The following is a 12,661-nucleotide window of genomic DNA, read 5'->3' as shown; positions in this document are numbered from 1 at the left end:
TCAAAGTATACGACCAGGAACTTCCCCATGAAGGGTCTCAACACTTGGGTCATCACACGCATGAAAGTGCTTGGGGCATTAGTTAACCCAAAAGGCATAACTAGCCACTCATATAGCCCATCCTTCGTCTTGAAGGCCGTCTTCCACTCATCACCAGGGCGTATACGGATTTGGTGATACCCACTTTTGAGGTCGATTTTTGAGAAGATAGTAGCATTAGCCATCATATCTAGCATGTCATCAAGACGCGGTATGGGAAATCGATACTTGATTGTACTTTTGTTGATGGCCCTACTATCAACGCACATCCTCCATGTGCCATCCTTCTTAGGTGTAAGAAGGGCGGGCACGGCACACGGACTCATGCTCTCTCGAATGAAACCCTTCTCTAGGAGTTCATCAATCTGCCTCTTCAACTCAGCGTGCTCCTTCGGGTTCATTCTGTAATGTGGGAGGTTTGGTAGAGTTGCCCTAGGGATTAAATCAATGGCATACTGTATATCCCTCATAGAGGGAAGCTCATTCGGTAAATCATCAGGAAAAACATCACGAAACTCATGTACTACCTGAATGGCCTCAGTGGGTAACTCTACGCTAGTATCTGGTACTCTCCCTAGCCACAAGGGCGTATATCATCGAGTCCGCCTCCGTCTCTCGCTCAAAGTCTTTGGCATTCAAAATATGAAGTGGTTTGGACTTGGACTTCGACTCCTTCACTTCTTTTGGGCCGCTCACACCACTCTGTGTGGTGAACTCTTTTCCAGTTGTATTCTTGGGTGGTAGAGGATTTAGCTTGACCTTCTTGCCCTCAAACCAGAATGTATACACATTTGAACGACCAAATATGGTAACATCCCTGTCATAGAGCCACGGCCTACCCAGAATGACATGGCCCACATCCATAGGAACAACATCACACCAAATTGTGTCTTTATAAGATCCGAACTGAATAGGGACAAGACAGCGGTGCGAGACTGGAATGGATGTTTCATCAACCCAGGAGACTCTATAGGGCTGAGGATGGGCTTCCAGCTTCAAGCCCAAACGACTCACAGTGCTAGTGGATGCCACGTTGGCACAACTACCACTATCCACGATCATCTTACAGCTCTTTTCCCCACATTTTGCATAAGTGTAGAAGATCGTGTTGCGGCGCCAGTCATCAGTGTTCTTGGCTTGAGCTAGGGCGCAACGCACAATTGCGAGGGTCAAAGACTCTTGTGCTCCCTCTTCCTCATCACTAGGGGTTCCGACTGGCTCATATTCCTCCTCCTCACTATCACTCTCTGGGGGCACTACTTCTACTTGTCCATCAATAAGAGTACTTTGGTGCCCTCTCTCGTGCCGCACTGGTGAGCAAAGTGACCAAACCCCTGACACCTAAAACACCTAGTGGCCCCACTTCCACGTGAACTAGACCCGACAATCTCTTTACCCTTATCATCCTTAGGTCTGGGTTGAACATTAGGGGAAGGTTTGTTTTGGAATCCCGTGTTAGGTCTAGCCCCAGAGGGATTGGCCTTAGTACCAGATTCGCGAAAGTCAAACCGCCTTCCCACAGATGCTTTAAGGTATTGCTCGACATCTAACACTAATTGGTACAACTGTTCGATAGTGTCTATGTCTTTGGCGAGCAATTCTCTCCTAATGTCAGGACGGAGGCCCATTTTAAAACGAGCAAGGGTGAGTACGGGGTCCTCATCAACCTCACAGCGGGTCGAGTACTCTTCGAATTTCTCAATATAGTCAGCAACACTCATGGAACCCTGTCGAAGAGACTGCCACTCAATCAACCGCATGCGATAAGAGAAAGGGAGGTACTTCTCTTTCAACGTTTCTTTCATTTCTCCCCAATGGACTATTGGAAGTTCCCTCGCTTTCTTTTTTTCGCTCAACCGTCGCCCAAAACCTCTTTGCTTGACCCACAAGCTTCATCTTGGCGAATCGGACTCGTCGAGCATCCGACATATCATACCACTCAAAATAGTGGTCCATATCCGCCAACCAATCTAAAAAAGCTTTAGGGTCCAAGTGACCATCAAAAGTAGGAGCATCTACCCTAACTCCCTTAAGGAGTTGTGCATCTGGGTCATATTGATCATGATGTCCCTCACGGGGTGGGTGCACAAGTACGCGCCCATGACCAGCTCCTTGGCCGCCTCCATTCCTTGGTCTAACCTCCCGACCAACTACCTGAGATTGGGCATTCTCCCCAGTGGTGGGGTTTGCCCTGAAGGAGGCCTCTATTTCTTCGAGATGTTTATCTATGTGTTGTTCCAAATGCTTATTCAAGGACTCAACTTGCTGGGCTAACTTGGCCACTGTTTCTTGTAGTTGCTCCATGTTTAGTGTGGGGTGCAAACCGAAGCCGCAACCCGTACGTGTGGGCATACACTGACTTGCTCAACCTAAGGACCTGCTATGACAACTATATGCGTCTAAAAACTAAATGACCCTACGAGACTCTATATGAAGAAGACTACACACTGTTACTAAAATTCAGCTATATATGATGGACTGAATGCATGAAGGACTCAAACAAACTAAACCCTAAATATGTGGTGAATTCCCCTATAAGAACCCTAGGCTTTGATACCAAATTTGATGCAGGACATGGAAAATTAAATATGATATGCAAGATTGCAGGCTTAGATCACACCAATTCAGAAACAATCACACAAATTCCACATCCCACATGAAAATCCAAACATTCAATTAAAGGGGAATCTATGCGGGTCCAAGCCGACATAGACTGGACCAATAAAATTATAAACTAAACAATGTCAAAGGGAAATAAAATCAACTACTCATGCATAAAAATCAGTCCCTAATCCAAGGGATTCCCTAATTTCAATTCAAGGAACCCTAAGGTGATAAAAAGGGGCAAATCAATTAGGGATCATGTAATATAAGGTTAGGATTCATGAAAAAATGACTATGAGAGGATAAAAGAGGATAAAAACCTGAGCCAAAAGATGATCCCGCGTGTGGACAACAACAATGGCCCAAACGGACGTGCGTGTGATCCCGGCCGCACGTGTGTGGGGCCCACTATTCAGAAAAAGGCCACCTTGGCCCTGGTCGGCCAGGGATGGACTCCAAAACCTCCAAATTTCAGCTCGATCCGATGTACGGTTTGTGCGTGGTGCTCCGCCGAAGTTTCAGCTCGCCTGCGGGCCGAAAAAGGTTGGCATTGAGCTTGTACCTTTTCGCACTGGTTTGATGCACTGAAAAAAAAGATGATGGAAGATGGGGGTGAATTGGGATTGATGTGGCTTCGCGCCACCGTAGTTAGCCCTTCGAAAAGGGAGGGCTTCGCACCCACTTTTGAATTCTTCCACAACTCACGAAGAGAGCAGAAAAATAAAGCAGGAATTTTTTATTAACTTCAATGAATGAAAAGAACTACAAAGGGTGCCTATTTATAGGGAGAACCCTATACCCAAAAACTCGCACCATGTGCTACACCTATTACTTGGCGATAAAGTAAACTAAAATAAAAATCAAACAAGGAAATTTAAAGCGTTCACGATGTTCTAAATAATAACAATAAGCAAAACTTAAAATATAAAACCAATCCGACGAGTGGGCCACGATCATGAGATCCCATGGTGGGCTTTTCTTGACTATCGGGCCACTTTTCTGAACAAAAACTTGTCTTCTAGCTAGGAGGCCCTCCCTGGACGTCGTCATCGAGCCAGATCGATGGTGGGGTCCTCCTGCATACGTACGTGCGTAGGGGTGGTGGTGTGCGGGCGTGCGTGTGCACGATGTCCTCATCATAATGTCTCATGATGTATGTCCCATGATGCTTACGACCAAGATGGCCTAATGATCGATAGTCTAGATGATCCAACGGTCGAAATCCAACGGTTCGATGAAAGCATTCACTCAATCCAACAGTCTAGATGCATCCAATAAGCTCATATATATAGCCCACATGCATCTTCTAGATATAGGGTCTTCAAGGGTCCTTGCTCTTGCTTCGGTGGTAGACTCTTAGGAATTTCAACACCTGGTCAAGGGTTCGAGTACCCATAGGTGGTGAAATCCCACTATGGCATGCGTGTGTGGTGGTGTGTGTGTGTGTTAAAAATAAAATAAAAGAAGGTATGGGCAATGTTGTCAAACCGCATATGCAGTTCTGTGCGATCGGATATGCTTGTGCACATATGTGATCGCACAATCGCATATGCAGTCACATAATTTATTTATTTATTTATTTTGAAAAAAAAATAAGGAGAAAAATTGAAAAAAAAATGTAGAAAAATATAAGAACTTAGGAGAAGCTTCCCTAAGTCAATAGATAACTAATATAGTAATTTTACATATATAAAGTTAGTTTGTGACTTGTTAGAAAAATGAATGAAGTACATCAAATTCAACATTCAACGGTATAGTTAGGTAACAAAACAACCAATAAGCTATTTATTGTACAAATACAATTTTAAAGTTACATCTTAATGTTTATTATTTATACATTATAACACTAACACTAGTTATAAGTTACAATTTACAACTTAGTTACACTAACACTAAGTTACATTCAACAATATACTTATGCAACTTATAGTTACAAAGTTACACTACTTAGGAAAGTTTGATTTTTTGCAAAAATAAAAAATAAACAAACAAAATAATGTGCCAACAGTTGGCAGATATGCGATCGCATATCCTCGCACATTTGGCATATGCGATCGCATATGCACTGCAATGGCATATGCGATATGCATATGGGAATTCGCATATGTGATTGCATATGCAAATATGCGGTTGCATTTAACAACGTTGGGTATGGGGTCTTCAAAGATGCATGAACATGTATGTGGAGTCTTCCAACACGGCTATGTAATCGATTCGGGCCCCATATAATGATCATCCAACCATAGAGATGCCGGAACTGGGGCCAAAGCTCTCCTCCTCGTCTGGCATACTCTGAATGGTGCTCAGATGTCCTCATCAATTCATAGTTCCGGGTCTTTCTTAGTGTGCTCATTCTATAGCTTGATCACTAAGCCGACGTCGCCTTCTTCCTTCCCTTTCCTTCAGACGGAGCCCCTCCAAGAATCGTGGCCTTTGTTTGGCTTATGGGAAGAAAAAGAGTATTAACTATAGATAACTTGCAAAGGCAATCTCTTATCCTTCCAAACATTTGTTTGATGTTTATGAGGGATGCAGAATTGATAAATCACATCTTTATCCATTGTCATTTGCTTTAAAAGTCTGTGAGTATTTTCTCAATTTATTCCATATATCATGAGTAATGCCCAAGTCAGTTGATCAACTCTTGTGGGCCTAGCATGGAGGTGTAGTGGGTAGAGACAGAAAAGTTGTATGGTGCCTTGTAGCAATGGGCATATTTTCGCACATTCGGAGTGCTCGTAACAGTCGTTGCTTTCAAAACAAAGATATTTCAGTTGCGGAGATCATTCATTTGGTCAAAGTTGGTGTTTCAAAGTGGGGCGTATATGTTAAATCAGCTATGTCTGCTGATATCTCCGACTGACTTTTTTCCTAATTTTCTTGTGTATTCTTTTCCGTCTTTTGGCGGCTTAATAAATTTCAGTTACTTCTCAAAAAAACCAATGTGCACGTTGATAGTTCATCAAAGGATTTGGAATTTTTTGAGGTAGACGTCTAATGGTGGCTTCTTAGAGAGATCATTCTACTCGGTGTTGACAACGAATATTGGTTATTCTCCCCCTCCTGCCAACTGCGGAAAGCTCCAATGCCTCTTAGATATAAGGATTTTGCACGGACTGTTGTGGCTAATAAAATCATAATGTTGGACAATATAAAGAAGCAAAACATGTCCTTTCCCAGCATGCGTGTCATGTGTAGGAAAGAGGAAGAATCATCTCATCACCTTCTCATCCACTGCACAGTAGCAAGAGATATTTGGAACTTCTTTCTCGAAAGGTTCGGCATCACTTGGCCTCTCAACAAGTCTATTGGTGACTTGCATTCTTTTTTGTGGGAGTGGGGTTCGTCAGGCTCCCCTTGAGTGCATCATGAGCTCATGTACTTTGTATCTGGCTGGCTATGGAGAAACAAGATGGTCACTTTGGCCCTTTTTTTTTCTTTTTCTTTTTTGTGCTTAAAAAAATCGGTTGCCTTTTTTTAAAAAAAATCTTATAAGAATTTTTTTAGATTGGGAAGACCAAATCCCAAGGGTGGCCTACAGAACCATTCAGATAAATTATAATCTCAGTGTATTTTCTAGATTTAGTATTGTATAACCCAGTGTTCGAGTTGTCAGTATCGCTACAAGTTTCGCTGGCCGGAGATAAAGATATAATATCGTTATCGCCGATAATATCGCCGATAACCAGAAATGCAGGGAAAAATGGGGAAATATGGGGGAAATGATGGAATTTTTTAGTGAAACTTCAGGACATGCCTATATACACATATTTACATATTCAGGAATGAAAATTTTACAAAAAGAATGCATTAAATTAAAAGTTTCCATTTAATGGGGGCCAAAAAGTATGCTTTGTCATAAGAAATCACTCAAATAGTAACCAAAATTAATTTATATAATACAAATGCAAGCTTACAACAATTAAGATGTGCAAAAGTAAATGAATTGAAAAAAATAAACATTTCTGGCCATGTTTCATCCCCACATAAAGTGACGAGGTAGCTCATAATCATTGTCCGGATCCCGTGGCAGTTCAGATCAACTTTATGTGGCCTATTGTGATTTATACATACAACATGATGGGTCCATGTAAATAAAGGGTGGATGTTATCTCCCAATTTGTTCCCTCTGGTGTAGCCCATTTAATTAATTGATCATCTTGATTTTTAGAAATTTGGAGTAAAATTCACAGTTTTATAGGATGGACGGGTTGGATTTTACTTTATGAATGCATGTGCATGTGCGGCCCCAGCCTCATCCACGAAAGAGCGGTCTTGATTGTCGGGCCCAACTTGATGTATTTATTCTATATCCATGCCGTTCATCTATTTTTATATTTAATTATAGAGTACTGGATAAAAAAATGAAACATATAAATTTAAAAGCCCACAGGTGGGGCCACATATCAGCAGAGTGATAGTTTTCGAATGGGGTGACTCATTTCCAAAGATGTGGCATTTCTGAATGTTATCCAGACCATCCAATTTGTTAGGCCCGTGGTGGATGGAGCATAGCCCAAATATCATAAAGATTAAACGATTCTAACTGTTGATTGATGGTTACAAAATGGACAGTTCAAAAATGCATCTGTTATCAGTCAGATATTCAATCAGCAAAATCAGATGGTTAAGATCAAACGTAGTCTTATTTCAGTCAATGGTCGATCAACAATGGGGACCACCATTGGGACAGAATCTATGCAACATGTATATTGGAATGTGGATGACCCATCACCACAGGAAAAATGCCATGACCTATTCAAATATCAATTCGGCAAGAGTATGGTGGTAGTTCACCACATTCTCTAAATTGGGGTTGATTCATCCACGGTGGTAACGACCCTAATCCCAAAATGACATTAATGGAATGATCCTAGCTGTCCAAATGGTGTATCCAAGCGAACCATTAACATTATTGATGATCTTGTCCATTACTCCTTTTACAATTGGCCCACCGTTATACAGAGTGGATAGATCTGAAGTTCAAGTGGACCCATCGCAGAAAATTGTGGGATCAGTCACACCCACCGTTGAAACATATATAAGGCCCACCATTATGTATTTTTTAGATCCAGCCTCTTCATGAGTAAACATAGAGATAGATGACGTGAAAACAAAAATATAAGCTTGATCGGAAACTTCTGTGCCCCTAAGAAGTTTTGAACGGTGGATCACTGTCCCCACTGCTGGGGCCCACTGTGATGTTTGTGAAAAATCCTCCCCATCCATCCGTTTTGTGAGTTCATTTTAGGACATGATGCCAAAAATGAACCATATCTAAAGCTCAAGTGAGCCTCAAACGTGATAATTAAACATCCACAGTTGAAATATTCGTGGGGCACAGAAGTTTTGATTCATGCCAATATATTTGTTTTCAGTTCATCCCAATAGTAATGATGTTATTAACGGTATGGATGACATCTAAACATCATTGTTGAACCCAAGAAGGTTTAAACGGTAGGAATTTTCCAAACTACATTTTCCTTTAGTACGGCTCACTTGAGCTTTGGATACCATTCATTTTTTCAAACTAGTCCTAAAATAAAATCACAAAAAGAATGGACGGAGAGGATTTCTCACAACCATCACAGTGGGGCCCACCTGAGCTTACAGCGCTGGAACAGGAGGAAAGGCTTCCATAGGAAATCCGCGTCCCTGATCCACGCGCACGGCAGAAACGGATTTGGCTACTCCCCTGCCATGCTCTGTGGACCCCACCACGAGGTATGTGTTTCATCCATGCCGTCCATCTATTTTTGTAGATAATTTTATGATACAAAAAAAAAAAGAGATATATCCCAATCTCAATTGGACCACATTACAAGAAATAGTGTTGAATGAACTTTGACCATTAAAATCTTTCTGGGGGCCATACAGGTTTTGGAAAAACCTGATCTTTGTTTTTTCCCTTCATCTGAGTCTTTATGAGCTAATTAACAAATTGGATGTCAAATAAACAGTACAGTGGGCCTTAGGAGGATTTAAATGGTGGATATCCAATCACTACTGTTTTCCCATGGTGTGGTCCACCTGAGTTTTAGATCTAACTCATTTTTTGCATAAAGCTCTAAAATAATATTTCAAAATTAATGGAAAGCATGGATACAACAGATACATCATGGTGGGCCCACAAGCACCGACCTGCACCCTCATAGCCGTGGTGGGGTGTCTTTTGAAGACCGTCTGCACCGTCCAGGCTCACCTGTGGGGTCCACCATGATTTATGTATTCCATCCACTCCATCCATCCATTTTAACAGGTAATTTTATATTTTTAATTTAAAAACCAAGCATATCCAAACCTTAAGTAGACCACACGATAAGAAACAGTATGAATTGAACATTTACGGTTGAAAATATCTTAGGGGCCACAGAAGTTTTAGATCAAACTTCTATTTGTTTTTTCCCTTCATCCATGTCTGTGTGATCTTATGAACAGCTTGGATGAGAAATAAACATCACTGTGGGCCCTAGAAAAGTTTTAACAGTGGAAGTTATTATTCAAACTGTTTCCAATGGTGTGGTCCACTTGATCTTTTGGTACACTTAAATTTTGGTCTCAACCCCTAAAATAATATGGAAAAATGGATGGACCGCATGGATATACAAGATACATTCTCTGTGGGCCCAACACAGTGTACTCGGTACAATAAGTCCCTATTGAGTAACCACGTACGCAATCCCCATTCACGCCCCGATCCCCAAATTGCGATAAAAACCCCTAAAATCCCTCTCCTGTTCGAAAATTTTCAAAATTTTATCTGTTCCCACCGATTTCCCCGGATTTCCAGCCCGAAAATCCTTCTCCCTCATCCCAAATCAAAAGAACCCTCTAATTTCGAACAATATCTCCGCCCGCTAGTGGAATCAAGAAGCTGCAGAAGATTTTTGGACGGAAAAAAAAGAAGAAGAAATTTTCGGGGTTGATCTTACCGGAAATGCCGATTTGCACTCAACAGTAGCTGAATTCGCGTCTTCCTCCAAATCCGGGCGCAAAAACGGGTATTTTTTTAATCTTTTTTTGTGATTTTCTCGCCGACAACCACCCCTTTTATCGATAAAAGTGGGTTGTTGGCTACAGTTCCCACCCGTGGTTGGTGGGAACAGTAACATATCGGCATGATATCGAAAATACCGATAATATCGGCGAGATTTCGGCGATACCTGGAAGCGACACGAAATATTGGGGTTTCGGTGTCGTTGCACTGGCGACACCGATATTATCGGCGATATTTCGATAATATCGCCGATAATTTGAACACTGGTATAACCTAATTTAGAAAATAGAGATTATAATGTCTCTCTCCTCCAGTGATAGTCATTCTTGGTACTTCTCATTAACTATTAAAGGCTATAAAGTATCAAATTATTAATTGTTAGAGGCTTAGAGCAAGGCTACATAGTTCAATAAAATATTGCTCAACTAAAATGTTATGACTTCCATGTTTTTGATGATGATGGCACCAAGTCCTAGACCTTGACCTACGGGGGTGTGAAGTCATTACATGGACCAGCCAACCAAAGGAGAGGAATGGTATTATGACTTTATGTTTAATCAACTCAAGTTAAATATCCAACATCAAAACTTGAACTATTAACTTCAGAATCTACACATGGATATGTATTTGAAATAAAGAAGGAAAAAAACAGCCAAAAAAAAAGAAAATAAGCTGATCATTCTCCAATGATGGTATCACAAGCAATATAAATAAAAGACTAGAGCATCAAAATGCAAGTCTTATGCACAAAATGATTAAGCAAATTAAGAGATCAAAGGAGAAAGCACTAACACATGGCAGCATGGCAGTGTTTAAAGCGCAGGGTCCATGGTCTCGCTCTGAATTTGAACTTTGTTCCATCTTTTTCTCCTCCAACCATTTCCTTGCCTCCATAATGGCAGTATCGCGAACATCAGGCGAATGCGCTTGGAGTGCAGAGGCACTGGGAGAAAGAGCGGCCAATAGACCGGCAGAATAAGGAAATGCCTCGCTTGTTTTTCTTGTTTGAGACAATGATCTCCAAGCTACTGGAGCTTCTGGAGAAGCAACATCACTCCTTAAATTTCTGTCATGCAGCCCCTTTCCTGTTGCATCCTCACCTCCTGTGGTAGGAGAGTCTACAACTCGCGATTGAATTAGCTTTGTTAGTTCTAAGCACTCATCCCTGGTGAAGCAAAATGAGAAAGTCTTTTCAGAACTTGAATACTTGAATCATAACCGAAGCAGACTACTAGATGGACTTTTCTGTAAGAAAGTGATTCATTGCTAAGCAATGTGAAAAAGAAATACACCAAAAGACTCTAAACAAGGATATAGCTTTAGCCAGAAGAACAAGTTTAACAAGATGGTCTTAGATTCTAATATAAAGTTCTTGCTAGTTTGCTACTTCAGGTCCAGAAGAAAATAACTATCACTGGGTTTTCTAAACAAAACTGCAGAAATGGAACTAGTTCTGTGTGAGAGGCGCACTCAGATGTCTATGCAATCTGCAAAAAATTATTCTACTTGAGAATTGGATGATGCAGTCAGGTTACTTGAGCATGCTAATCTCAGAAATGGAGCACATATATGGGTGATAGTAAGAAATGCCACACACATGGCCCATATTCACCTGCAGGTAATGTGCACCTGTCTGGTGTTCTCAGCAAGGAGTCGGTCCTTTTTAGTCATGATAATCTCAAGGAGCAAACAAAGTGCATGTATGACATTGGTAACAGAATGGAAAGATCCCCTGTATTCTCATCAAGAAAACTCCTACAGAATCAGCAAAACCACTAAAATGCAGACAAAAAAGAGGGCATATGTGCATATTTTACAAAAAGAATAGCATGTTTTTCATGGTTGCACCATGAAATTTCACATGGATATTGCCAGTGCCTAACATGGGCACTCCAGTTCAACTCAAAACACCCATGAAATGTAGGAACTCCTAACCCGGGGGATAAAATAACACTCAATGAGCCTGGATGTGAAACACCCAATTTCAATTACGAGGTAGAGAGAGAGAGTTGAATTCTCATCTACCTTGAAAATGTCTCCTGACGAAGTAACTGTTCAATTGCAAGTTTGGCTTCACTCTTTTGCGCTGCCGGTTGTGTCACAATTGCACAGTCTTCATTTGACACTGGTGCCATTCCATTCTGCAAATATATAACCAAAGTCAGCAGACCCACCATTGAAACTGTCCCTTCTAATTCCTTCCAGCTAGGAAGTACTGAAAATTGAATGGCATCTGCAAGAGTGCATAATGACCCAAAAACATGCAGCCAATATCACAATATTACTTTTTTAATCACTCGATGCAGCAGTTTGCTATAATTTTTATTTTTATTTTAAAGGACATACATTTGCTTGATCCAATTCCTCAACCGCTTTGGAAAGAATGTCATCATCATTATCCCTATCATCATTGTCGTCGTCGTCGTCGTCGTCATCGTCGTCCTCTGCACAAACAGACTACAACTTTAGCGTAAAGAAGCTCAAAGCTGAAAATCAACATATTCTTAAACACTTGATATTCCGTTGAGTTTAGATCGCTAGTTTTTCTTTTCAAGCATCCATATAATTGAATTGAATGATTGTGATTTTCTGGTAATGGAGTTGAGTGCTATGCTGCTCTTCCACAAAGAGCACAGATTTTTGGATGGCCTGGATTGATGACATACATATATGCAATGTTCTCTGTGGATGAGTTGCCATTATTTAGTAAGCAGTGGCAGACCCGCACTGTGGTCTACCTCTGTTCTTTCATACAATTTCAAAATCACATGTCCACACACCTCACCCCATCATCGATGTATGAAATTTGAACAATTTCAACAGATAAATTATAGAGGCCCAATGCATTGGGACATGAATAGTGTCATGCTACATGGCACAGGTACATGCTTGATAAAAAAGATACAGGAACAGCACAGGAAAAAAAATGCCAGAATGGATTGCTGGGATCTTTCTTTAGAATCAATGCGAAATTTTTTTTGTTCAAAAGAAGAAAAGAAACATCAAGGGGGAATGAATTCC

The 12,661-nt window shown here is 41.0% G+C and overlaps 1 protein-coding gene across 3 annotated transcripts in view; it reads right to left on the bottom strand.

Moving 5' to 3' along the window:
• LOC131217189 (protein KAKU4-like) overlaps nt 1–12,661 on the bottom strand; it is a 41,917-nt gene that overhangs the window by 13,326 nt on the left and 15,930 nt on the right. For all 3 annotated transcript variants that reach the window (XM_058212003.1, XM_058212005.1, XM_058212004.1), the window contains exons 2-4: nt 11,987–12,084; nt 11,666–11,781; nt 10,433–10,805 (exon numbers count right to left, since the gene is read on the bottom strand). In XM_058212003.1, the coding sequence (XP_058067986.1) occupies nt 10,433–10,805; nt 11,666–11,781; nt 11,987–12,084 (587 nt within the window). The remainder of the gene's footprint in view (nt 1–10,432; nt 10,806–11,665; nt 11,782–11,986; nt 12,085–12,661) is intronic.

The sequence above is a fragment of the Magnolia sinica genome, chromosome 10 (genome assembly GCF_029962835.1).
Source record: "Magnolia sinica isolate HGM2019 chromosome 10, MsV1, whole genome shotgun sequence".
NCBI lineage: Eukaryota > Viridiplantae > Streptophyta > Magnoliopsida > Magnoliales > Magnoliaceae > Magnolia > Magnolia sinica.
Note: the sequence above shows the minus strand (reverse complement) of the source record. Positions and strands in the feature narration are given on the sequence as shown.